Genomic DNA, 27,798 nt, shown 5'->3' with positions numbered 1-27,798 from the left:
AACGGAGGGTGGGGGGAATTCAAAAGCTTCATTGTAACAAAATATATACAGTAGGGGGTTTAACCTAGAAATCTCACATTGAAGAAAGATTAACACAGATAAGATATAAATTAATTACACACATACACAATCACACAAAGAATGTAAACGGGATGATTTCAATGAGCCACATATACCTGAATGTAAGGTAACTCCAAGCCATGAGCAGAAAATTAAGGCACTACTTTATGTTGAGTAACAAAGGGGGATAAGCAACTACGAGTGTCCCCTAACGTGAGCTCCCCCCTCCCCCCGCACTCCGCCATGTTTTGGGAGGAGAGCGTGTGGCACGCAGCCAGCCCTGTCATCTACTCTTATCCCTGCTCACAGGAAATCTACTTAAAGCTGCGAAATCAGGTCCGATGGGACGGCTGCTTGGTTACACCTGGGAGGGTGAAAGTCATCCTGTTCCGGTGGGATGCATGTGTTAGCACAGAACTACAAAATACTGATTCTGAATTAGAGAAAAGGAATGTGTCCGCATTTCCACAGTTACTTCCATGCAAAAATCAGTTTTATAGCTCCTTTCATTAAAACATATTCTGATCAAAGAATCTCTCAGAGGAAAGCTCACCAAGCCTAAAGTCTACAATATAAAAGCAAGGAGATGATGACAGATTTTCTGCTGTCATGCTTAGGACCATGAAGGGGTGAAGGGGGGTGTGGGTCCCACGCAGCACTGCTATGCTGTCTGTGCCAAAAATGCCAAGTACTTCCCTCGAGCCTCGAAGTGGTCAGCTGGCCGGTTGTACGCCGTCCACACTGGATCTCCCACAAACAGCCGCATGGCCTTCACGTAGTTCTAGAAGACACACAAACACACCCGCCATTGCACAGACCAGCTACGAAGGTAACTTGCCTAGCTGTTTTTAATTCTCGTGTCTTAACTCTTTCGTCCCATTTCATCCTCCGATACCTGTGCACAGAGCAGATGTGACCATCACACACTGACCCACCTGTTCGTCCAGTGTGAAGCGGTGGTAAATGCCCGCAGGAAGAGTGATCATGTCCCCCTTCTCCATGGAAATCCGGATCCATCTGTCCTCCTCATCTCTCACATCGAAGTACCCACTGCCGTCCAAGATGTAGCGGATCTCATCGTCCAAGTGCAAATGCTCTTCGTAAAACATTTTAATCTAGAGCAGGAAGGGCGCCTGTGAGTCTGCCGGAGACCAAGTGTGCAAACTGACACGGACCCAACCACTGGCCGAGCCTTCAAAGGCCAGAACTGAGGTGAATGGAAATTCTCTCCACAATAGTAAGGACTATTATAATAAGTACAAGCAGGCGGGAGCTAGAATAGTGCATGAAACCTACCAGTGAACTAGCAGTAAAAAAGAATTAACACTTACTTGGCACCATGTGCCAGACAACGTTCTTAATAATTCATATGTAATAACTCACCTGGGTGCCATTTGTTGTCCCCGTTTGACAGATGAGGGAAGTGACCCAACATCACACAGCTTGGATGGATAGACCCAAGACTCCCACAGATATCCTGGCTCCTGCTCATAACCCACTGCACACGGCAGTCACACTGATCAAACCACACACACAATCACGTGATCACACCGCACATGGCAGTCACGCTTATCATACGCACACATAATCATGTGATCACATAGCAGTCACTCTGATCACACACACACAATCACGTGATCACACCGCACATGGTAGTCACACTTATCATACGCACACATAATCATGTGATCACATAGCAATCACCGATCACACACACAATCACATGATCACACTGCACATGGCAGTCACGTTTATCATATTCACACATAATCATGTGATCACACAGCAGTCACACTGATCACACACACACAATCACGTGATCACACCGCACATGGAAGTCACACTGATCACAATGGAAGGTCAGAGGCCATGTGAAAATCTGAGGAAGACATTCACCGTCTCAATAAATGAAATCTACTTTTGTATCTTTCACAAGGTCTTTATCTCCTTAACATTTCATAATAAAAATATTCAAAAATGCATTATTCTGATATAAACCCAAATGAAGACATTAAAGAAGAAAATCTGTGCATTGGTAGTAAATATAATGATTCCCCTTTTCAAATAATTTAGCGCTCCTTACCTTTTCTTCATAATTTGGCAGTGTATCTTTGCATATGGTTATTATGTCCATCCAGGAGTAGTTCCTCTCTTTTCGGATCTTTTCTAATTCTGGATCATTCTCATAGTTGTCAGCATCTAGCTAAGAGTTTAAACGACAAAAAGGAGGTCACATTAATGCAAGGAGACAGAAACATGCTCTTGCTGGACCTCCAATATGCTTTTATACTCCAGATTTATCATCCGGGCCTTTGTCAGTTCTAATCCTTTCCTCCTTTCAACGGTTGTCCCATTCTCCCCAACAGCTCAAAGTAATGCAGTTGTGTTTCATCCCTGCTTGCTGCCTCCCAGCGGTCCTCCCTGGGGGTTCTTCACATCTGTGGTCCCACTGACACAAGCTTTGGTGGGGCCCTCATCTCCTTCAGCCTGTCCAAGGACACACCTCCCTCCCAAGTCCTGCTCTTCTGCCACCCACGCACTCCGCAGTCTAAGTGACCTCTCTGTGGCATCTCTGGTTGGGTTTTCCCTGCGCCGAAACATCCGACACCCTCAGAGCCTACAAAGAAAACCCAAGTGCATCAGGCTGGAACAGGGGCCTTCCGTCATCTGTCCCCAGGTGCCCGTTCTATTCCTCTGTCCTTATTCCCCATTAAAACAAAACAAAACAAACAAAAAAACCACATGCTAAACCTAATAGGAATATGTACTACTCTTCAAAAAATACTTGTGCTTTACCTCCCCCACTTGCTCCTGACAGCTTCCTACACCTAAAACGCTCTCACTCTATTCACTTATCACATCCTGTCAGTTCACGGTCCAATTGTATTGCCATCTTCTTCATGAAGTCCTCCCCTGGGGCTCCAGGCAGAGTTAGCCTGAACTCCTCCTTAGCACTACTGGCAGTGAATTCGGCACACTCGGCCTTAAATTGCACATTTTAAGAATGCACATTTTATCACAAGTACTGAACAAACTCCAGAATATCTTATACTAATCATCAATGTATCAGTTTCTGTAAAGATGATCCCCCAAATTAGCAAAGCAACCCCACGACATGCACACTGCTGCCACACAGCAAAACAATCTAACTTCAAATGTGTGTGAGAGAGCTATCACTCTGCTGTGTCACTAAGAGATGTGCAAAAATGCTCCATCTGTCCCCATTGATCAAGAACAGTTATGAGGGCCGCCCGGTGGCTCAGGTGGTTGGAGCGTGTGCTCCTAACGCCAAGGTCACCGGTTCGATTCCCACAGGGGCCAGAGAGCTGCACCCTCAACAGCTAAGATTGTGAACAATCGCTCTCCCTGGAGCTGGGCTGCCGTGAGCTGGCGTGGGCTGCTGTGAGCCGCCGTGAGCCGCCGTGAGTGGCTGGCGGTCTGCGAGAGCGGCTGTGAGCAGAGACCAACGACTGGCCACCGACTGTCCCAGCCGGGGGAGCACAAGGGCCAGGAGCTGTGTCCTACACAACTAGACTGAGAAACAGCGGCTTTAAGTGGAGTGGGGGGTGAGGGGAAAGGCGAAAGGAAGTCGCGGGAAGACCGGTTGTCAGTAAAAAGGCATATAAAATACACAGGACGCTAAGGGCAGAACAAACGTAATTTTGATGGCCCTTTGGCTCATCACCCAGAGCATAACCACAAGGTAGAAGAAACGAGTTTGACCCCATGGATAACTCAAAGGGCGCCTTTTACAATAAGTCTCGTGTCGTTTGCATACATTTGCAAGTTGACCAGTATCTCATTGTTACTGCAAGGACACGCCAGCTGCGAGCCTTCCATCAGACTCCTCCCCCCTCCCGCCCGCTGCTGGGCATGCGCACTGCAAGCCGGCCGCCGACCACCGGGCCGCTGCTGAGCATGCGCACTGCAAGCCGGCCGCCGACCACCGGGCCGCTGCTGAGCATGCGCACTGCAAGCCGGCCGCCGACCACCGGGCCGCTGCTGAGCATGCGCACTGCAAGCCGGCCGCCGACCACCGGGCCGCTGCTGAGCATGCGCACTGCAAGCCGGCCGCCGACCACCCGCCCGCTGCTGGGCATGCGCACTGCAAGCCGGCCGCCGACCACCGGGCCGCTGCTGAGCATGCGCAGTGCAAGCCGGCCGCCGACCACCGGGCCGCTGCTGAGCATGCGCAGTGCAAGCCGGCCGCCGACCACCGGGCCGCTGCTGAGCATGCGCACTGCAAGCCGGCCGCCGACCACCGGGCCGCTGCTGAGCATGCGCAGTGCAAGCCGGCCGCCGACCACCCGCCCGCTGCTGGGCATGCGCGCCGCGACCGGCCCGGTCTGGGCGGAGGGTCCCTGCCGCCGGAGCGTGGGGGGTGCGCGGGGGCCGGGGAGAGCGCAGCCCCCGCCCCGCGAGCCGCAGACCGCGGCTGCTCGCACGTACCTTCCAGTACAGGACCCCGAGCCGGCGCAGCTGCTCCAGGCCCACCGGGCGGCCGGGCTGCGCGCGAAGGGGCCTCCGGGGGTCGTCGGCGCGCCCGTCCACGTACCAGGCCTGCACCATGGCGGAGCCCCGCCCCGCCGCCCGCCCCGCGACGTAGCGCCGCGCGGGGAGGGGCCGGCGGCGTCGCCTGCCTGGAGGTCAGCGGGCGCGGCGGGGTGGACGAGGGGCGGGGGGTGCGGGGCCGCCCGCGTGGCCGAGGCAACCGCGCGCGTCTTCCCTGCGCGGGGGCTGGGGGCGGGGCGCCGCGCGGAGGCCGCCTGGTGGCCGGAGCCACAGTCCCCTGGACGCCCAGAGCCACCTGTGAAATGGACAGTTCGTACTGAGATCGGACGGTTGATGGTTACACGAGACGCAAACAGAAACAAACAAAAAGGACCTTGTCGAGCCGAGCAGCCGCTGTGGGGCACAGCTGCGGCCTGAGGTCACGTCGGGCCACCACAGAGCGCCCGGGTGTCACTCAGGGTGACAGACGGCGCTGCCCGGCCGCTCCTCCGAGCTTTGCAGTAGCAGCAGTCTCTAAACACTACCCCTGTGATTTTAAATACTGTCTCCTAGAATAAAAACGAAAGGTAATAGGATTAACACAACATTCCCCTTCCCTTTCCATTTAGCCAAGAAAAATCCAGCCACTCAATCAGCCTGGGCTTGTCTCTTCAAAGCAGTCAGCCAAAACAGATCAGATTAGCTCAGCCGTCTCCTTAACAAGGAGTCAAGTAACCTGCAGGGTTTAAACCAGACTCCTCTAAGGCGGCGCCTTTCTGAAGCATACCGTCCACTCGAGAACTTGCAGAACTATTGCACACGAAGCACATTCATTTCGCTTCTGCCCTCTTGTTCCAGGGACTGCAAAACCTGCCCGTCCTCGGCAGAGCCCACCCAGTGCTCGGGCTCCCGGACCCCACCGTAGACCGCCACGCCATCTGCTGCACGTGTCACTTCACGCCGCCTTCTTGCCTGTTCTCGCCACTGCCTTGAGCCCTAACAGAACCAGAGGTGCGTCCTGCCCCTGGGTTCTTACCAGCACCTTCACCACAGTTGCCCAGTCCCTTGAAATATTTTCTTCTCATTTTCCTCCAGCTCACTGGGCACCCCCGCCCCGTTTCTCTTCTGGCTCCTCCTGGTGTGCCAGTATGTGGAGTGTCCCAGGGCTCTGTCCTTGCGCTGTCCACACACGAGGTGACCTTACATCCGTGACATGCCTCCAGCCTGGACCTCTTCCAGAACCTGACTTGAGCACCTCACCTGGCACTCCACATACATGGCTACTGAGCATCTCACTTCTCACACAGCCACACGGACCTCCACACATCTACACGTGTTTCTCCCTAGCCTTTCAGACACAGCAGCAGCACCCACCACCCAGTGCCTTCACCCAAAAGGCGGAGGGTTTTCCTGTTTTCCCTCACCCTGCACACCCAGGGCAATCTCTCAGCAGGTCGTGTCACTTTGACCTTCACCACAAAGCCACTGGCTTCTCTCCAGCTCTACCTGCCACTTTGTTGCCTGAGGGCCTTCACCAGTGAAATGGACCCCCTGCATCGTCTTCACTCTGCAATCCATTCTATGGGGAGCAGACAAGGAGACCTTTCAGACGCACAGACCAGGCCCTGCCCCTGGCCTGCTGTAACCCCTCTCCTCACTGTGCTGCCTCCCGGCCCCTGACCCCCTCCAGCCGCCTCCCTCTCTGCCCTCCACACTCCGACATCTCAGACTGAATCCCACGCTGCTTCTTGCCCCGATTTCCCCGGGCAGTGTTTCCACCTACAGTGCGTTTCCTTCCTCCAGCACTTCCTGCTGACTTCCATCTTCAGCTCCAGTACCCCTGCCTAGAGAGGTCCTCCCCGACCCCTCGCTACGCAGCGGAGGTCTCTGTGTTAAACACTCAGGTGCTTGTTGTAATGATGTGTTTGGCTAGGTCAGCCTCTGCCCTGGAACCGCCAGGCCCTACATACGGTACTGGCTCAATCAGTGGGTTGCGCGCGAGCACTTGCAGCACTGCGTCAGTGTGTCTGACTGGTCTTGCAATGCCCAATGCCTGGCACATCGCATCAGAAACAAACCAACAAAAAGTCTGCTGAATGAAAATGGAAGGGATGTGATGAAAAACACTCCGAAAGTCTTCCCAGCTGCACCTGCCCCATCCCAGATGGAGCACCCTGTGGCACCCAACAGCAGCATTGCTGGGTGATACTGCAGTGTTTCCCCGAAAATAAGACCCAGCCGGACACTCAGCTCTAATGTGTCTTGTGGAGCAAAATTAATGTAAGACCCGGTCTTATTTTCCTATAATATAAGACTGGATCTTTATAATAATAATGTAATATAATAAATAATAATATAATAAATACCTTATATTAATTTTTGCTCCAAAAGGCACATTAGAGGTGATTGTCCTGTTAGGTCTTATTTTCAGGGAAACACGGTGTAAAGGCTCTACTTATAGTGCCTCCTGCACTCCCACAAGCACCCTAGGAGGCAGGCATCACTTAGCCACATTTTAAAGACCAGACACCTGAGGCAAAGCTCATCTAAGTCGTGGCCAGGCTGGGATCAGCGCTCAGGAAGCCCAGCCCAGCCCCAAGCACCCACGAACTGCTGAAGAGCCATGTGGAGGGAGAGTGAAGCCGGGTGGGCCTCCATCTTAAACTGCTTTTTTTTCCATTTGGGGGTGGGAGGAGGGCGCTGTTTTATGTCGTAAAGAAAGTACTTTGGAAAAGCAAGGCTATCGGGTGCCTTGAAGGATTGTCTAGGACCCAGCGCTTGCTGCCAGAGCCGGCCCTGCAGGCAGGCAGATGGGACAGCAACTCATTATTCTCACATGAGCCCTGCTGGCCCTTGTGATTCCTCCTTTGAAGGGGAGTCTTTTGAACTTGAACTACTTCTTCCAGAAGAATAGCTACTGGCAGCTCAAAAATATGTTTCGTGACCAGAATTTATCACCCTAATGTAGGCGACTGGGGAAGAACCTGTTTAGATGGGGTTTTTTTTTGTTTTTATTTATTGATTTATTTTAGTTTCAGGTGTACAAAACAACATAATAGTTAGACATTTAAAATCCCTCATAAGTGCTAACCCACGCCCTGAGCTACTACCCCTCTGACATCATAGATAGCTGTTATAATACCATTGACTATCTTCCCTATGCTGTACTCCTGTGACTATATACACCAATGTATTTAGTCGTAGTTGACACTCACTATTATTCTACTTCAGCTTCAGGCGTACAGCGTATTGGTCAGGCGTCTACACCGTCTATGACGTGGTGCCCCTGATAAGTCCAGTGCCCATGTGACACCTTACATGATCTTTACTACATTGTTGATTATATTCCCCATACTGTATTAACTACCAAGTTGTATTTCTTAATCCCTTCACCTTTTTCAGCCTGCCCCCAACCCCATTCCCATCTATCACCCTGACAGATCTAGCACCTACCTGGCACCATACCTAGTTATTACAATATCATTGACTATATTCCTTATGCTATAACCTACATCCCCATGACTACTGTGTAACAACCAATTTGTACTTCTAAACCCCTTCCCTTTTCACCCAACCTTAACCCCCCTCCTATCCTAAAGAAATCCCTCTAAGAGTCCTTGTAATACTGGTTTGGTGATGATGAACTCCTTCAGCTTTTTCTTGTCTGGGAAGCTCCTTATCTGTCCTTCAATTCTAAATGACAGCCTTGCTGGGTAGAGCAATCTTGGTTGTAGGTCCTTGCTTTTCATCACTTGGAGTATTTCCTGCCAGTCCCTTCTGGCCTGCAAAGTTTTTGTTGAAAAATCAGCTGCCAGTCTTATGGGAGCTCCCTTGTAGGTGACTAACTGCTCTTGCTGCTTTTAGAATTCTTTCTTTGTCTTTAAGCTTTGGCATTTTCACTATGACGTGTCTTGGTGTGGGCCTCTGTGGGCTCATCTTGTTTGGGACTCTCTGTGCTTCCTGGGCTTGTGTGTCCATGTCCTTCACCAGGTTAGGGACGTTTTCTGTCATTATTTCTTCAAATAGGTTTCCAGTTCCTTGCTTTCTCTCCTCTCCTTCTGGTGCCACTATGATGCAAATGTTGGTACACTTGATGTTGTCCTGTAGGCCCCTCAATTTTTTGGATTCTATTTTCTTTTTGCTGTTCTGATTGGGTGTTTCCTGCTACCTTATCTTCTACATCGCTGGTTTGATCCTCTGCTTCATCTCATCTGCTGTTGATTCCCTATAATATAGTCTTCATTTCCGTTATTGTATCCTTTATTTCTGACTGGTTCTTTCTCATGTTTTCTATCTCCATTTTTATTCTTCCTATCTCTCTGTTAAAGTTCTCCCTGAGATCAGTTAGCATTCTTATAACCAGTGTTTTAAACTCTGTGCCTGATAGATTGCTTGTCTCCATTTTGTTTAGTTCTTTTTCTGGAGCTTTGTTCTGTTCTTTTATTTGGGACATGTTTCTTTGTCTCCCCATTTGGACTGCCTCCCTGTGTTTGTTTCTGTGTATTAGGTAGAGCTGCTATGTCTTCTGGTATTAGTAGAACGGCCTCATGTAGTAGGTGTGCTGTGGGGCTCAGTGGCACAGTCTTTCTGGTCACCTGAGCCACGCACTCCAGGTGTGTCCCTGGTGTGGGTTGTGTGTGCCCTCCTCTTGTAGTTGAGCCCTGGTTGATAACTGCACATCAATGGGAGAGACTGAGCCTTCGGGCTCACTGGTTGTAAGGACTGGCCGTGACTACAGTGGAATAGTTGTGTGGGGGCTGATCCTATAGAGCAGAATCTGCCTCAGCATGGCTCTGGTGCCTGCTCAGTCCACCCCATGGGTGTGCCGTAATTGGAGGTGGCTCGGCGATGTTTTGAAGCTGGCCACTGGGGCACCAGCCCCAGGACCATCTTGGAGGAGACCCACTATAGGTCAAGTTCAGCCACAGCCTGTAGCCCATGGCCATCAGGCAGAAGTGACAAAGAAGTCTGCAGATAGCTGCTGCCTGTGCTGTGCTTGGAAGCACCTTGAGAGGCCAAACCACAAACTAAGGCTGGCTGCCACGAGTACCGAGCTTACGGCTGCTCAGCCAGAGGTACAGGACATGCTCAAGCCAGCACTGCTTGTCTGGGTTCCATGAACCTTTGAGAGACCCTAGGAAAGTCTGCAGCTTGAGCCAAGGCAGGCGGTCTGCACGAAAAAGCCACTGGAAGTGGCCTGGGTGTGCCCGAAAGTTGGGTGGGGCCAGGTCTTGAATCGCCAGGGAGTGAGGAGCGTAGGGCGGAGACTCAGATATGGCGGCCACCTGTGTCCACACGCAGGGAAGGGGGAGGGCTCAGCAAAGAAACACCTCCCCTGTCCAGGAGAAAGCTGCCCCTCCTGCCGTCACCCTGAAGCCAGACAATCAGGTCCTCCCCGTGTGTTCCTGGCATATTTCGAGCCGCTGCCCCAGCGCTGGAGCCCAGAGCGAGTGCGTCCGTCAGCAGGTGAGTCCGTGCGCGGGCCTGTTAGGAGGAGCGCCTGGGGCCCCAGCTGCCCTCGTGTGAGTCACAGTCTCTGCTGGTTTTCACAGCCAGAAGGTATGGGGACCTCTCTCCCCGGCACTGGCACCCTGGGCTGCGGTGGGGCTGGGAGCCTCGCTCCTCCAGGAGGGACCTCCTCAGCCGAGACGTCCCTCCTGATTTTTAACAGTCCCACGTGGGTGTGGGACCAGCCCCTTCGGCGTCTCTGCCCCTCCTCCCGGTCTGGAGGTGGCTTCTTCTGCACGTCTTTAGTTGAACAGCTTCAGTCAGTTCAGCTTGATTTTAGGTGATTCTCAATAATGGTTGTTTGGTAGATTAGTTGTAATTTTGATGTGAGAGAAGGTCAGCACAATGTTTACCTACGGCGCCATGTTGGTATCCCCCTAGATGTTTTTTTAAAGACAGACCTACCTGCCTGCAGATTGTCATCTGTTCAGGCTTTGGGAAGTACTCCCAACCCAGGAGCCACTGCCTACCTTGCAGGGGACAGAGCAGCACAAACCAGGGAACCGAGCAAGGCAAAATGGAAGGTAGTAGATAGCTCCATGTCTGACAACCATTCGACAGCGTAAAACCATTCTTAGCTCGTGGAACACACACAAACAGGCATCGGGCTGGGCTGGCAGGCTGGATGGAGTCTGTTGATCCTGCTCTACACCATTAATATTAACATTTTACGTGATCATCAAGCACTTTATTCTCCCGGCCTGTGAGGAGACCTGTGAAGGGTGTGAGGTTTTCACCCTGCTAGGAGGCTGGCCGGTGAACCTGCCCGGGTTGGTGGGAGCTGACTGAAGACAGCAGATTCCAGGGCCACAGACAAGGCCAGCGTAGGACTCAGCAGTAGCTGCCAGTGTCCGCATTTCCGCACAGGCTCCCTACCAGGAGACAGGAAAAGGCTGAGGACACCTGCTTGCTCAGGCGATGGCATATAGGCCTTCCTGATGACAGTGGAGATGGCTCAGCGGCCCCTGGTTTGAAGTTTTGCATGTGATGCAATGATGGGAGCCACTAGCTTTATGGTGTCACGTAAGTACGGTCACTGTGACCACGAGGAAGCCTTTCTTTCCCTGTAGTTTGTCTTTAAAAAAAAGGGGGGGGGATTAAAAGACTGTGAGGGTGTGCACAACTCCCAGAATAGCAATGTAATAACATGTCCCAATAATGAATGCCATTTATTGAGTGTGTACTACGGGCATTCATTCATGATCTGTCTTAATGGGGATGAAAAAAATGCAGTCGGGGTCACAGAAGGATATTTTGTGTTCTGGCATTCAGAGGCCACCCAGGACAGGTGAACTGGTCCTAAAGTTCATCACTACTTGTTTTGAGAAAAGGGGGATCAAAGAATAAGCTGAACCTCACTGAGCCCCACTGCTGAGGTCACCCCTCTCCAGATGTCCCGATACCCCTCGCTGGACAGAGGGGGGATCATGAAACAGATCAACTGTCCTTGTGTTTCAGATCTTCCTAAACCCAGGGCTTCAACCAAAGGGATGCCCTCTCATCTCTCTTCCCTTGGGCTTCAGTAGTTCTCACGCTTCCTGGTGGCATGTGACAGTGGGGAGGGGCCAGGAGTTCAATCTATTAACATTAACATGTTGGAGAGTGAAAGTGAGGAAACAGTAAATTGCTGTATCACCTCATCTAAAAGAATGATAACCAATTATACGTTAACAAATAACGTTTTTATTAAAAAGTCACATTTTGCAAATTAAAAAAAAAGAAACATGGGTTTGTTACATTTTTACAAATCTGTTTATTGTCTAGCTATATAGAAGAAAGGAGGATTGTCATGTCTGCTTCTGCCTCCAGTCGCTTAATGTGTTATGTTGGTTGAATTATATGAAGACTGTTCAGCATCACACAGATATGTGGTTGGAAGAGGAAGGAGTGTTTTTATAGCCCTTTGGGTAGTCGTAATCTTCTCTGGGACAACACCCAGATTCCACAAGTGTAGTTTCTTCCCAGCTGCAGTGTGGAATCCGACAACCATATCAATGATTTCTCTCATGTTGTCCGTCTTGTACTTTGAATACATACTTTTTCCGTATGTGATTTCATAATAGAATGCACTGGTCATTTTGAAAATATTGATTCATGAAGTCTTGCATATCTTGCAAATGGTAGTGCACTTCATTATACAACATGAAAAATAACTTTTTTTTTTTTTAATCACACCAGTCTCATTAGAAAAGTCTATGTATTGGAAGCTGTCAATCTCTTGGGGCAGATCCAAATTTTACCAAATCTGAATTTTCTTTTGAAAGCCTGATATTACATCTTTGGCAAATATTGTCAGCGGTTTTAAGACAGGCTCACTTAGCTCACTTGGGAGGAAATGTCTGGCAAACATCCTGGTTGGAACAACTATGGTTACTGGGTGCCAGTCCAGCTTGCAGCTCACTCACACCAGGGGTTTCCTTAAAACGGCATCACAGGGCCGGCCTGGTGGCGCAGGCGGTTGGAGCTCCGTGCTCCTAACTCCGAAGGCTGCCGGTTCGATTCCCACATGGGCCAGTGGGCTATCAACAACAACAACAACACCAAAAAAAATTAAAAAACAAAAAAACAACAACAAAAAAACGGCATCACACTTGGGTATTCGCTAGGAATGATGTCTGTTTACTTCCCCTTTTGTGACAGAGAATATTAGGAAGATGTCTACTCAGGATGGACTTCATAAATGAATCATTCTTACTACTCCCTCGGGGACATTGTGAGAAAGTGGGCTTTTGTTCTTGTCGTCGTATTGCAGGGGGTGAAGAACACCATCCTTCTGGCAGGGGCTCAGGTGCCAGCAGCGGGAGCCATCTCGCTGCCTTTGCTACTGACTTGCATCCGCCTCATAGGCCAATAACTTCCCAGGGCTATTACGAAAACTGTCTTCCCCTGGCCACCTCGTACTTCAAGAACGCAGCTCTCATCGCCATTGTTCAAGGTTCTTCAGGTTGCAGGTAACAGACATCCAAGTTGCTCAAGCAAAGGAAACCAAGACATGTTGGCTGAGGTAACTGAGGAGGGTGCAGTCGGGCTCGCTCACGTCAGACTTGCCCTGGGCTGAAGGAAAGGTACCAGCCCTCCTCCCTGCCTCCCTCCTGGTATCTCAACTCTCTCCTCCCTGCGCTGGTTTAATTCTCATCTGCTGCGATGAGCCCTGTCCCCACATGTCAGGGAACAGCCACCAGTAGCTCCAAAACTGTGTGTGTTTGTGATTCAAGGAACAGAAGCTTTTGCTGTAGTGTCTGGATCTCTGTCACGGAAGCGTCCTGGTGGCCCTGGGGTCTCTGTGGGAGCCCGACGTCCCCTTGGCCATCACTACAGGGTAGTGTTGGACCTGACCGCAGCTGAGGGAGAGCCATGGCCCCAGAAGGCAGAGTGCTGGGCACACAAGCCAGCCGCTGCTGCGACCAGCACTACCTGCCAAGAGTCCCTACATGTTGAGTGTTCCTAGTAAAGAGAACAAGAGACATTTGCAAACTGCTCTCGCTCAGCATGCCTGCTGTCTTCAGGTCCCCGGCCTCCAGGCCCCCGCCTCCAGGCCCTCCACTGACACCCACTTCCAGGGAGGAGCCTGGTCCAAACAATGTCACTGTTAGGGACGAAACTCAGCTGCCATCTTCTACATGGAACAACCTGGAGGGCTTGCTGGGAAATACAGAAAATGTAAAGGGATAACGAGCATAATAAATAACAAGAAGACACGGCAAGAGCTAGAAAGCCACGTTGGAGCCCCTGGATAAAAAGTGTTTCGGAGGCATTTTCAAAGAAAGAGCTAAAGAACAAGTTTGCTGTGAAACACAGGGTCCTTCTATAAATAAGTGTGGGGGTGACAGCAAGACCTGTAATGCACAGCAAAGGGCCTGTCCTATGCCCTAGACGTCAAGAAAACCTAGCATGTTCACCAAAAGCACATAAAATGACGAGAGACTTGAACTTTATGACACTGCATGACAGAACTCAGGAAACCGGTCTCTCTTGCATCCATTTGAAAACTTCCAATAATAATGGTTACAAAGTTACAGTATCTTGAATTAAGAAATAAGCCATCCGTGCATGTACATTTTCTTAGGAGCCTGGGTTTGGATTTCGCAACAAAGAAGTAACGTCCAGAATCAGCTGCCTGGAGTCCAGTCAGCAAAATTTCCTTCAAACTACAGTGGTACCTCGGTTTTCAAATGTCTCCGTTGACGAACATTTCAGTTTACGAACATCATAAATTTTATGGATCTATGGTGTCATTAGGCTGTACAATTCATGCTAAATTTGCCGTTTTAGGAGTTGATTTTAAAGGTCTAGAACAGATTAATCCCTTTTGCATTACTTTCTGTGGGGAAACTGTGCCTCGCTTTTCGACCGTTTCAGAACTACTTGAGCGGTCTTCCGGAATGGATTACTTTGGAAAACCGAGGTACCACTGTAATTAAAAGGAAAACATCCCTCCTGGCCTTCATACAGTTCTGAAATGAGACAAGACATTCATGCACCTCCAGGCTGTCTCCTGGGGACGCAGGCTCATTTGCAGCACGTCAGCGAATCACCCCAAACCTTTGGGTTTCTGAAATGAAAATCCCCCCTGGTGTGCATTCCAGGGCGAGGGCCCCTACTCAGTCTTCATGTCAGCACGTTGGGAGTATACTGCCCCGAGACACTTGTCCAATGAAGCATTTCCCCAAAGTGTTCCATGTCACGTAAGTTGAGAGAGATCGTTTGCAGAGTTTTAAAGTCAAAAGTTTTGAGAAATTCTGCCTCTCCCCTCTGACAAGTGCTAAGGCTTGTGGTGTGGAAATTGTTTCATGGAGACAAAATAAACATTTGGGGGGAGGCAGACACTGAGTCCAAGTGTTCCATAGAACATTCCTTGGTGAACACTGTCAGAAGTTCAGAAACGACGGAGGTAAAACCAATGGATCGCCATAGCAGTGATTGGTAAAAGTGTGTTGTGCCCTCACCAAGACGCCCGCCTGCCACCCTGGAGCTGGAGCGCCCGACCAGCCCGGGACTGGGACACAGGCTGCGTGGTAAAGGGCTCGGAGTGTGCTGGCAGCGTCTGCTCTTTCTTCACATGGACTGTCCACAATACCAGAATTTTCTTGAATGATAGAAAATTGGTCAGCGGTTACACCTCAGCAGTTTTGGGGAAGCAGTTTAAGTTTTGCTCAATTTCCAGATGCGTAATCAAGAAGCTAGTCTCCCCAGTAAGCGAGTTCGGCTTCTTGTGTGACCTCACTGGTTGGTTGGTCTGCTCAGGGGATTTTCAGGACTGGTCTTTGTTTTTGCTGTTAACACCAGCACTGGGGGCCGGAAGCAGGGACATGAGAACACCAAACAACTAAAACATTAGGGCTAAATCTCCTTAGCACAAAACCACAACAATATGTAAACAGTAGATACTGAACTTTGAACCATCAGCATAGTTTTTCAGAAAGCCAATCTCACTCTGATGGAGAGCAAACTGGTACCAAGAGGACAGTCCCGCCAATCGAGTGTGTGTGTGGGGGAGGGGAGGGTTGTCTGATCCCACATCCGAGCCCTTTCCAAACGCGAGTTTTGCACACAAGGGCTCATGGTCCCAGCTCAGTCCTGAAGGGGCCGGGGAGGCCTGGTCTCCCCTTGAAGCCAGCGCAGCCCCTCCCCCACTGCAACCTGCTTTTTCTGCCCCCCGATGGATCGATCTCCACTTCTGCTGAGCCTGCATGGTTTCTGCTCTTAGACCTTTCAGATTAGTGTTTATCAACTCATTCAATACTCACTGGGTGCCTGCTCGCCTGCTCTATGCTAGGCTGCTCTAGGCCCTGGGCATGCAGCAGTGAGCAAATGGAGGAAAACAGACGACCAACATATGTAGGTCAGACAGCAAGTGCTGGGAGGAAGGAAAAGTGCCAGCTACGTGTGTGTGTGTGTGTGTGTGTGTGTGTGTGTTTTGGGGGGCGGAGGTGGCGGGAGAACACGGAAGCAGAATTGTGCTTGTAGGAGGCATGGCCAGGAAAGCTCCATGTTAAATAACATTAGAGCAGACATGAGAAGGAGGGACCCACCAAAACAGGATATAGAATATCAGCGTTTTGCAACCCGACTAACGGATCCAGGCACTGAGAATGAGCAGCTGCCAACATCAGACAAGATGAAAACCAGCTATGTTTTCTGATGAAAGCACACAGCCACCTGTCATCTTGCCAAACATACAGAACCTGATTCTAATCAAGCCTCTGGATCCAGTTGCCAATTTGGAGGAAATAGAAGAAAATGTTAGACTGCACCAAGAGCACATAAACAGCAAAATGGACACTGGGAAACCACAGGGCAAATGGCCCAGGTTCTTCATGAGACAAACTGTAAGGAGAACAACAGGATGGGGCAGGGAGGCTGTAAATTAAACAGACTTAAAACTAAAGAGATATGAAATTAGAAAAAAGGGGACAAGACTAAAGAGCCATAAATAATCAAAGGAAGTCGTTTCTGTAAAAGTCAGGATTCATTTTTGAGGGAGGGACACTTGGGGACCCTTCTGGGGTGTCTGGAAAGTTCTATTTCTTGACTTAGGTGGAGGTGACAGGGGTATCCACTTGTGATAATAATTCAACAAGCTATGTATTAGTTCTTGTCATTTTCTGTATGTTTCTATGATAAAAGGATAATAAAGATAAATAAATGACGATGTCAAACATTGTTTTTTAACTTGCACAGTTAACAAAAACAGCCAAAGAAAATTTTAGGCTTCATTTGCGAACCTTTGTCTTTATCTTTTTTTCCCCAACTTTTTAAATTTATTTTAAGTGTGTTTTTCCAGGAACCATCAGCTCCAAGTCAAGTAGTAGTTTCAATGTGGTTATGGAGTGTAGTCTCACAACAGCCTAGCCCACTGTCCCTCCATGTCTTTCCTTAAGGAAAGAAGAGCCTGTGAGACTGCGCCTTTCTGGGACTCTGTTCCATCCTTGTGTTTACACCTTATGTCTCTCTGTCTGGTCCCCAAAAGACGGTTTGCAGCCAAAGACGGGTAAGATATCTCACGGGAGATACAACCTAAGCCAGGCGGAACCGAGTGGGGACACCCAATGTGCTGCCTTAGACAAATATGGGAAAGGGCCTTGCCTCCCCTCCCCCCTGCCTGGGAAAGTCTGTTGCCGGCTCTGGCTTTTCCCTAACAGCTGTCAGTTAGAAATATAATGAGGAGAACGAAGACCAGTTATCTCTTATATCTGAGAGACCTAACACTGAGAAGATATTTACCTTAAGTAAGATATAATGGGACCTTGTACCTCGGCTGTTTAGAGTCTAAGATAAATTGGCTTGGGATGTTTATGAGTCTCACAGACCGTGTCATAAAACACTGCTACTCCCTTGCGTACTCGTCAATAAAAGCCTCCAGTTGGCTTTGTTCGGGGCTCCAGTCCTCTGAGACTGAGAGACGCCTGGCCTTCGGAGAGATTTAACAGCATTAAGTCTCTGTTTGTTTCTTTCTTAAAAACTTAACCCAAACCGCCCCTTCTTGCCTCCTCACTGCCTGTGTTGTGCCGGACGCGACATCAGAGGGCGCAGTTCACGGTGGCCCAAGTGGGGATCGAAACGGCAACCTTGTTTTCAAGAGCACTGCGCTCTAACCAACTGCGCTAACCGGCCGTCGCCATTTCACCACTTTTTATTAGAATGCCATCTTGTCTTTCTGACTCAGTTTGTCTGTGTCTCCATGGACAGTGACGCTCCTCCTGCAGTTTCAGTTTTCACACCGGTAATGTCACAAAAAGCCAGTGGTTCCGGTTTGTCCGAGAGTGACAGTAATCTCGCTCAGTCTTCAGATTGCTTGGCTCCTTCTCTTGCCAATCTGTCAGCCTCCTCGTTGCCCACAAATCCTGAATGACCAGGAACATGCATCTGGTAAACAGAGGTTTTCCTTTTACTTTCACATCCTCGCTGTAAACAGTTACCTGCTCAGCGGGCTGCGTAGCAGGAAAGCTCTCCTCAGCCCCTCCCCAAACACTTCCGCCTGCAGTGACTCTTCCCACCATGCTCTGCCCAGACACGCTCAAAGCCCCGTTCAGAGTCAACGCCGGTGGGTCTTACTGTTTGTGTGGCTTTCCCTACTTAAAATGGCACTTTATGGATGGGTGGATAGGTGTGTGCAGACACACACATTCACTCTGTAATTGCTATTAAAAAGAAGGGTTGGGGTGGCTCAGGCAGTTGGAGCCCCAAGCTCCTAATGCCAAGGTCGCTGGTTCAATTCTCACATGGACCAGTGAGCTGCACCCTCTACAACTAAGATTGTGAACAACAGCTTCCCTGGACCTGGGCTACATTGAGCTGCCGTGGGCTACTGAGTGCTGCGTGGCTGCCATAGGCAGCCATGAGCCGCCCGTTGCGGTTGGGGAGCGCAAGGCTCCTAATACCAGCATAGGTCAGGGAGCTGCGCTTTACAGCTAGACTGAGAATGGCTTAAAAACCTGGGGGAGGGGGCAAAAAAGAAAAAATGAAAGGATCTAATAATTAAGATTAGACTAGAGTTAAAAACAACAACAACAAAAACAAAAAGAAGGGCTGTGTTTATTTGATTTAACCACCGTGTACATTTACATGCCTGGAAGGCAGGCTTAAATGTTAGGTTAGCAAACTATGGTCCTGGGGTGGGGAGCAGGGAGGTTTAAGAAAACGGTGTGGGTCATCTTGCTCTGTATTGTTTGAAAAAATAATTTTAGTAAAAATGATCTATTGTAAGAAAAATACCTCCATTTTGGAAAAAGTCACGTTACTAACTTTATCTCAACAAAATACATTATAAATCAGCTTTATCTAAGGTTATGGCTGCTTCCGCAGAAACCAATAGGCTGACCTTCCAAGTCACGTTGCCGGTGAGGAGGTGTGCCCTGGCGAGGACAGCGGAAAGAACACAGAACAGAGAGTTCCGTACACAATGACACCGTCTTGTTACAGGACCGAAACAATCAAATGTGTCCTAGCGTACTCTATGACGCTCGTTTCATGGAAACGATTTCACTGACGTCACTGGGCCACTTGTAGAACCACTGTTCTCCTGGCTCGCCGAGCTGCCGGGCCCGCATAGGAGACACTCACCCACCGAATGTCCATGCCTTGGACAAGGTTGTCCAGCTCCGTGAAGTCTTCTTTGTTGATCACCTCTTTCCCGGTGCTTGTTCTCCACCCGTTGTTCTTCCAACCTTGAACCCAATTGGTGATCCCTAGAAAAAATGCATTCACAGACTGATGAATCACAAACATTCTGGTCTTCTTTCCTCCCAGGACTTCCCTCTTACACTCGCTTCCACTTGTATTCCGAGTAGCATCTGGACTCTTTATTTCCTTCCCTGGGCTGTGCATAGACATGAAACATCCCCTTTCTCATTCCTTTAACTTGTACTTGACCTACAGCTCTCAAACCAAGACGTCACCTCTTCCAGGAAGCCATCCAGCCTTCAGCACCCCGCCCTGTGTTCCTACCCATGGCGTTTCCCAAAGAAGCTGTCAGCATGCCATCGTCACTTTTTAACACACTTAGACTCCAAGTGCAGGGACCTATCTACCTTACTGCCAAGTCTTCAGTGCCCAGCAAAGAAATACTTATGTGGCAAATATTGGGGCAGCAGACCTGCAGACCTGGGACTCCAAAATCCACCACCTTTTTCTTTCTACCTGACAAACCAAATGTGTCCCCATTTACACGTGGGTCCCGCACAGATACAATACCTCCTACTGGAAAGCAAATACCTATTTCTCTGCAAATTTACTAGAAAAACACTCAAAGTAAAACATAAAAGCTTACCATTGATGGTAAACATACTGTCTGTATAGAGAACCAACTTGTTGATGTTTTGAGCCCTTGCTTGTTCGATGGCTTTACAGGCTGCCTTGAAGAAACAAGTCTGTCATCATGCTACAGAAACTGTTCAACTTTTGACATTATTAATATTCAAAATTACTTTAAAATTTAAACATTCCTTCTTTTTCTATGCTACCTGTAATGATTACATTCCTTATGTGAAATGCTACACGTACAATTCTGTTTAGACATCTATTTGAAATGTTTCATAATTTTTCAAGAAAATTCCTATCCTTCAGAATTGTTACTAACCCCAAACTACATTTCTTCTGGACTCTGAGTACCTTATACATATTCGTAGACAATAAAAAGCTCATGCTTAATGCCAAAGAATGATAAACTTGCTTTTAGTGGAAAAATTAGCTGATAACTTACGTGAATTTCTGCTCTTTGGTTGGTTTGTCGTCCAGGAAGTCTAATACCTACGTTTCTGGTTTCCAAACAGTACAAAAGAAAATAAAGTCATAAAGTTAATTCTCAAAGTGACACCTTAAGTCTCTTAAAAGAGAACAGGCCTCTATATATTTTTATTTGACTATGACAGGATCATATGGAAACAGCCTTTAGAAACCAAACCAACAGCATTAAACATTTTATTGAAAAGTACCACGTACGGTGTTGTAGAAGGAAACCGGACCAGAAGCAAAGGGAAGTTTCATTTTGGAACCCGAAACACATCAGTGGGTGGCACTGATGTCCACACAGGTTCGCTACCATTTACAGGGTTTGAAGTGAAAACAAACCAAAGTGAAAGAAATTCAGACCGTAAATCTCGAGAGAAGTGTGCAGGCGAATTTTTAATGGTCAGCTCACATGAAACACACCGTGCTGCGGGCATTGGCGGACCTGGCCGGGGGAGCTCAGACTGGAGGCGCTGCCCACTCGGTGGAGCCCCTTTTACACTGAACCTGACGGCCATCCGTTCCTATTCAGGCTCTTTCACATTCAGGCCCAGGTGTATTTGAAGGGTCCCACTTCACATCACCTTGACTTTGTGAGAAACGAGGGACCGCCTGCCTCTAAGCTCTCACATCCTCAGAGGGGTTGGTGATATGACGGGTCCCCAGTCCTGTGACTTGCCCCCTGCATCTTTGCCAAAACCGTCTCCAAGGGAGACCAGTGACTCTCTTGGAGGGGTGGGGGCAGTGAGGTCGTTTTGGTGTAATATCTTATCGGCGAGACAGAGACTTGTCACGATTTAGGACGAGGAGAGCAATATTAAGGTACTTTTGTTCTGAAGAACACAGTGTCCCCGTGAATCAGAGCTGGTCCTTCTGCTGTCCCCTGGCAAAGCTGCCTGTCAAACAAACAATAAGCAGGGCCTGCCTCATTCTCTCACAAGTTTTGGAACATGACGCGGTAAAACCTGAAACTTATAAATTTCCGCTTCTTTTGTTTACTTACAAAGGATGGCCCGGGCCCCAGTAAACACCGATTCCTGCTCGTGCCCTCCTCCGCCCATTACTGGAGCAGCAGCCGTCGGTGTAGACGACGACGTATTCTCCTGTAACAGGGAAACACAGTGAGTGCCAGCGGTCCAACTTACTAAAAAGGGAAATTCCCTAAACATTTACTCAGGTTGCATTAATGTTTTCAACGGAGAGGGTCGTTCACAATTCTGTAGAAGTTTTCAGTCCAAAGAAACATTATCAGTAGCGTACATGAGGGCACGTGACACTTCTGCCAGAACTCCACTCGTATTTCAGTCCCAAATACGAGGCACGTGGCAGGGGAAGGCATCATTTCAGAAACCTAGAATGCAGCACAGTGAGAATGGCTGAGTCGTTCCCCACTGGCGGGGTCAAGGAACAATGCCACTGTCCCCTGCTCACGTCCTCCCAGGAACATCCTTCTGGACAGGCAGTGTCTTGGCATCAAGAGGACCTGCCAGCCAGGTCAAGTGCTCTGACAAACGGTGGTCAATTATTTTCTTAGTGTATTTGCCATGAGTAAACTATGGTCCCTCATTTTTGTTCTTTTCCATCAAGACACAGGGTCTGATCAATGTGCCAATGCTGTAAAAACAAGGTAGAAAAGGACTGATCTGAGGCCACTCTGAGGCTACGCCGCGAGGCAGGGGGAGAAGTCAGGTCGGCAGGTGTCACAGCAACTGTGTGGGAGCAAAGAGGCACTATGCCTGAGGCGTCTGCTGCAGGACGCAGACTGGGCCTAGGGGAAGGAAGGGCAGTGGCGCCCAGCAGGGCAGGCCTGGGGGTCGTGACTGACAGCACGCTGACAGCACACGTGTGACGGCTGGCCGTGACCTACGGGACTGCAGACTTCCTGCCCTGTCACAGCTGTCTGCTGTCAGACACTGGGGTGGCTGCCCGTGCTCCACGCAGCCGTCCCACACTGGAAACAGCCCATCTCCCAACTACCCCACAGGCACTTGTTTCAATTGCTGTTGGTAATAACCAAATCAAGGGCATTTGGGGTTTTTAACATAACTGCAAAACTGATTTACACAGCTTGACAAAACATTTCCTATTGGTTTCCCTTGAATAAATGACAAAATGGCTTTACTTGGGAGAAAACATGGAACCTACAAGCATACTGATTTATATCTTAAAATGCCACTACTTCCTGTTTTCTGTTCACACGTGGAGCAGACAAAAAGGAGAGTGATATTGTAGGTCAGTAAATACAAACAGGGTTCGGGAGTTGAGGTGGAGAAAAACTCTCTGACCGCCTAGCCCTGTGGGTGAGGGGCCACCTATGCTGTGGAAACACAGCCTGAGAGGCACAGAGGCCACGCACGCCATCCAGGCCCAGTCTCCTCTGCAGACGCGCAAGTCTTTGCATCTCCTCTCATGCCCTGAAATGCTGTGTCCACAGGGAACGCTGCTCTTTCAGAAGACTAGTGTCTTCCTTTTATAGCCCATAGAATGGTTCTCCTACGAACGTCCACAATTTTAATGATTCCGCACCATTTAATCAATTATAAAATAGTAATCTTAGAGAGATTTTTAAATAAGATGCCCTTTCAGAAAAGAATGAGAATGTTGAATATCAGCGCAAACCCCCCATAAGAAAAGTGAGTGAAGTTTTCACAGACATAGTTTTATCACATATTAAAAATTAAAAAAGCCCAGGAAGACGTACCCATATAAGAGAAGGAGTCCTTGCCAACGGGCAGGGCTGCCTCCGCGCTCGGTTTTACATGCTTTGCACACGGCTCTGCGTTCTGGTCTCCTTCAGCCACAGGCTCACGGAGTCGCTTGCTGCCTTTTACCTGTGATTCTTGTACATGTGCATCTTTCTGCCCTGAAACACAGAGAGTCTGCTCAGAAGCCAGAAACAATGAACCCAACAGGAAATGATGAAGAATCCAGAAATTCTGGGGCGGCTGAATGAGTTAGTTGCAGCGTTATCTCTGAACAACAGGGTTGCTGGTTCAATTCCCACATGGGCCAGTGAGCTGCACCCTCCACAACTAGATTGAAGACAACGAGCTGCTGCTGAGCTTCCAGAGGGGTGGTCGCATGGCTCAGTTGGTTAGAGCGCGAGCTCTCAACCAACAAGGTTGCCGGTCCAATTCCCCATGGGATGGTGGGCTGCACCCCCTGCAACTAAAGATTGAAAACGGCGACTGGTCTTAGAGCTGAGCTGCGCCCTCCACAACTAGACTGAAGGACAATTACTTGGAGCTGATGGGCCCTGGAGGAACACACTGTTCCCCAATACTCCCCAATTAAAAAAAAAATTGAGAATCCAGAAAATCAGTAACTAACTCCCCCTGTATGTGGCCCTGTGAACAGGGAATGGCTTAAGACAGTTCCACACCATCTCCGACTTTGATGTCCTGTGAAAGTTATTCTCAATTCTCCATGAGAAACTTGGTAAGAACAAGGTGAAGACAAGAGCAAAGCTTCTGTTAAAAAAAAATCCGGTTTCAATGGAGACGGTAGGGATGCCAAGGGTTCAGACACTTAAGGTATTACAGACCGTCTGGCTCTTTCCTCAGGAAAAACAAGGACCAAATTGCCATCTAGAAAATCAGTGGTACCTATGGTTCGAGGCCCTGCCCTGCCCCCAACACGCCAGCCATCTGGATGCTGAGCCGAGGCCTTCCAGGGGAGCTAAGAGGGCCGAGGGTGGGGTGCGGAGGAGGGACTAGCTCCCTTCAGGGACAGCGTGTTGCAAAGCTTGCCCTCAGCAGCCCGGCCTGGACGAGGTTAGGCCCCAGGGCATTCTCACACCTTTCTCAGGTTGCTGGAAGCAGCCGCATCTCACTTTCGTATTGCTATGGCAGCTACAGCAGAAGACTAATCAGACTAGGTTCTATAAAGCAGCGTTTCAGTTTGAGCTCTACTGTGCACTCAGTGAAATGCCTAACGCTCTGCGCTTCTGTACAACAAGGGCTTGCCTGAGGAGCTCTGCAACAGCTCTTCCCCCATCATCAGTCTACGGAGTGGGAAGATGGGACGGAAGGAACAACTAACTGTGCCTCCAAAACAACAACCTTAACCCAACACCACTGACTTCACCTTTAGCTTTAAGTGTCAAGTGAAAGGAGGCGTCACAGGTCTGTCATTTTAATCAAAAACTAGAAAGTGAGCTCAGGGAGGAAGGCATGTTGAAAGCTGAGACAGTCCAAAAGCTAGGCCTCTTGCACCAAACAGCCAGGTTGTGAATGCAAAGGGAAGGCTCCTGAAGGAAACTGAACAGTGCTACTGCAGTGAACACACGAATGATAAGAAAGCCAAGTCTATTGCTGATCAAGTTTTAGTGGTCTGGATGGAAGATCAAACCAGCCACGATGTTCTCTTAGCCAAAGCCGAGGGAATAGAGTCAGAGCAAGGCCCTGACTCTCTTCAGTTCTATCAAGGCGGAGAGGAAGCTGCAGAAGGAAAGTGTGAACCTGGCAGAGGTTTGTCCATGAGGTTTAAGGACATAGAAGCACAAGGTGAAGCAGCCCCTTATCCAGAAGGTGCAGCTAAGATAATTCTCGAAGGTGGCCGCACTAAACCAGATTTGCAGTGGAGACAAAAGTCTCATATTGGAAGATGCCACCTGGGACTTGCACAGCTGGAGACGAGAGTCAGGGCCTGGCTTCAAAGCCTCAAGGGACAGGCTGACTCTTCTGCTCAGGCTGCTGGGGACTTGAAGTTGAAGCCAAGGCTCATTTAGCAGCTGAAAATGCTAGGGCCCTTAGGAATTATCTAAGCCGACTCAGCCTGTGCTCTGTAAGGGGAGCAAGAAGCCCGGATGGCAGCACACCTGTTTACACGCAGCCGTGAGCTGAATACTTCAGCCCCCGGTGCAGCCCTGCTGCTCACAGGGTTCCTTTCGACGTGTTATGGTCACTAACGACGCGCCTCGTCACCCTCGTGCTCTGAGCCCGACAGACAACGGGATCGAGGTGGTTTCCATTCTGCAGCCCACGGCTCACAGAGGAAGTTTACGCCTTATCATTTCAGGAACACATTTTATACGAACACAGACAGTGGTTCCTCTGATGGGCCTCGGCAAAGTCAGCTGAGAACCTTCTGGAGAGGAGTCGCCATCCCAGGTGCCAGGAAGGACACTGGCGGTTCCTGGGGCCAGGGGAAAGCAGCCGCCCGAGCAGGGCCTCCGAGAAGCTGCCTGCGGCCCCGCGGGCGACCGCGAGGGTGAAGGCCCGGTGGGGGCAGCTCCTGCGGGAAGGTGGCGGGGGCAGCAGGACAGACCCGAGGGGCCGCCTGACGCCCGCCCGCCCGCCCGCCCGCCACCCCCTGGAAACGCGCCACCAAGGGGCGGCTTCCAGCGGCTTCCGGTCAGTGTACGAGGGAACCTTCCCGGGACCGGGACCTGCTCGCAGGGCGGCCCGCGGGGGAGCGGCCCCGGGATGCCGAGAGCCCCGCGCGCGTCACGGCCGCCGGTGACAGCAGCCCGACTACCTTCCGGGCCGGCGGGGCTCCCGGAGCTCCTGACGAACGCCCAGGCTTCCTCTTCGGTGGCGAACTTCTTGAACCGGGCGGCAGGAAAGCGGTCCACCTGCGCCCTGCACTCGGCCCTGGAACAGAGAGCACGTCTCGGCCTCCGCGGCCTCCCGCCTGCCCGTTCTAAGCGGCTCTCTTCGCCCAGCGCGCGTCCCGGTCGGGCCGCAGCCGCGCGTGCACACCGGGCAGGCAGCGCGGCCCCCGCCCCTCCGAGCCCGCACAGCCTCACCCACCAGGTCAGGAAGACCCCGGCCGTGCGGCCCCGCCTCACGGCGTAGAACATGCCGGGCGCCCCGCAGCCCAGGCTCCTGCAGCGCGCGGCGGCCAAGGCAACCGTGCGTGTCACGCCCAGCAGCCCGGTCATCGTTCCCCCCGGGCGCCGGGGCACATCTCGCCGCCCGGCCTCGCGCCGCCTTCACCGGGACCAAACTTCCGGAGGGGGCGCCGCGAGATGACGCACATCCGGGAGGGGCGTCGCCTGGGGGCGGGGCCCAGAGCCCCGTGCCCTTCAGGCTCCTTAATTTCCCGGGCATCAGTGAGAAAGTGGTGCCCGGGCGGAGGGGCGGGGGTGGGGCGGGGCCTGGAGGGGGAAGGGCTGGGAGAGGGGTGGGGCCTACGGCGGAGACGGGCGCGAGGTGGGCCTGGGAGGGGCGGGGCCTGGCCGGGGTGGGCGGGGCCTGGGTGGGGTGGGCGGGGCCTGGGGCCCTCCCAGGACGGAAAGGTGGTGGGATGCTTACATGAAAAAGCAGGGGGGTGGCGGCTGGTTAGCTCAATTGGTTAGAGCATGGTGCTGATAGCTAATAAAGCATGGTGCTGATAGCTAATAAAGCATGGTGCTGATAGCACCAAAGTTGTCCGTTATTTCCCTATAGGGGCCACGGAGGGCGCCCTCCTTAAAAATAAATTGATAATAATAACAAAATAAAACATTAAACATTAAAAAAAAGGGTTAGTGCTGAAGAGGGAGAGAGGGAAGAGGGTGTGAGAACAGCATCTGACTGTTTCCGCGGGGGCTCACCTCTGAAGGGGTGGTCCTTTCTTCCACCCCACCCGAGTGGGTATATAACCAACGGGTGGCCAATACCTAATGCACTAGGACCCAGGGCGAAAATTTAGTTAAAAAGGTAATTTGTTAGAAGTCTTTCCTATATTTGACTTTTGGCTTTGTAAGCAAATCAACTTCTTTTAAAAGTCCTCTCCATTGACAAGCCTTGCTTTTCAAATTAATTTTAAGTGACTTTTCTTAATTTTCTTGGTATCTTTAGTTCAATAGACTTTATTGAACACCTACTGTGTGCTACCCAAGCCCCAGGGGTACAAAGTTGAGTGAGAGCCTGAGCACCAAGGGAACCCCGAGACAGACGTGTGAACCAATCCACAGACCGTGCAAAGCAAGCTGTTTGAGAAGCTGCGCCAGACATAAGCTGCAGTGAGCACCTGTGTCTGGAGGGCTGCAGGCCAACACCATGGTGCCTGCGCAAGGTTTAAAGGATAAGAAGGGAGTTCGTGCCCGTGCGTTAGGCAGACAGAAGGGAGTAGGAGGGTCGGGAAGAAGGAACCGCACAGGTGAGACTTAACTTGGAGTGGTAAGTGTGTTCTCATCTGTGAACTCAACATCAATTTAAAAAGTTTCGACTTTCCTAATTTAAATTTAAATTGGCTATAGTCCATTCCTCATTCCTATGTTTATTACACTTCAAGGTAGCTTCTTTTTTAAAAACTTGTCCTTAAAAATCAGTTGATGACTGATCATCATATCTCTCCTCCTCGTGTGGTGGTGACACGAGTCATGTTATGAACTCGGGTGATACCTGGAAGAACTGACTGCAGATTAGAAAGGTGAACTGCAAGTAGATCAAGGTAGGAAGCTACAATCAAGTCTTCACTTCCAAACTCGGGCAATTGGAATAGGTCAGCCAGGCATGAAACGGTGGGAGCTGTACGGGTTACAGACGAGGCAGTTGACTGCACTGTTCCTTTGGGAGGGAGAGA

General features: G+C 50.2%; 2 protein-coding genes and 1 long non-coding RNA gene across 13 annotated transcripts; 1 reads left to right on the top strand and 2 right to left on the bottom strand.

The window, feature by feature from the left end:
• Positions 1-14: 14 nt before the first annotated feature.
• On the bottom strand, positions 15-4,789 carry ADI1 (acireductone dioxygenase 1). The gene is made up of 4 exons (XM_081068053.1): positions 4,510-4,789; positions 2,144-2,263; positions 996-1,175; positions 15-841 (listed from the first exon to the last, which is right to left on the bottom strand). Exons 1-4 carry the CDS (start codon positions 4,627-4,629, stop codon positions 722-724), a joined length of 540 nt encoding a protein of 179 aa, XP_080924179.1. The 5' UTR covers positions 4,630-4,789; the 3' UTR covers positions 15-721.
• Positions 4,572-11,027, top strand: LOC308505577. The gene is made up of 4 exons (XR_013994591.1): positions 4,572-4,706; positions 5,410-5,562; positions 9,895-10,017; positions 10,927-11,027. It is a non-coding gene; the product is annotated as an uncharacterized lncRNA (long non-coding RNA).
• RNASEH1 (ribonuclease H1) lies at positions 10,040-26,323 on the bottom strand. 11 transcript variants are annotated; one of them, XR_013994585.1, is made up of 8 exons: positions 26,040-26,247; positions 25,765-25,880; positions 22,988-23,149; positions 21,290-21,389; positions 20,261-20,315; positions 19,829-19,909; positions 19,123-19,247; positions 10,041-17,903 (listed from the first exon to the last, which is right to left on the bottom strand). XR_013994585.1 is itself a non-coding variant. In XM_081068049.1 (8 exons), the coding sequence occupies exons 1-8, from the start codon at positions 26,168-26,170 to the stop codon at positions 17,775-17,777; spliced, it is 903 nt and encodes a 300-aa protein (XP_080924175.1). In that variant the 5' UTR covers positions 26,171-26,247; the 3' UTR covers positions 10,042-17,774. The 11 variants fall into 11 exon arrangements, 5 of the variants coding, with proteins under 5 accessions (XP_080924173.1, XP_080924175.1, XP_080924174.1 ...); XM_081068049.1 differs by having other exon boundaries at positions 10,042-17,903; positions 19,829-19,913; XR_013994586.1 differs by having other exon boundaries at positions 10,044-17,925.
• Between the last annotated feature and the right edge of the window lie 1,475 nt (positions 26,324-27,798).

This window comes from Rhinolophus hipposideros (genome assembly GCF_964194185.1).
Source record: "Rhinolophus hipposideros genome assembly, chromosome: 12".
Taxonomy (NCBI): Eukaryota; Metazoa; Chordata; class Mammalia; order Chiroptera; family Rhinolophidae; genus Rhinolophus; species Rhinolophus hipposideros.
The sequence above is the reverse complement of the archived record's forward strand: the minus strand, read 5'-3'. Positions and strand labels throughout refer to the sequence as shown.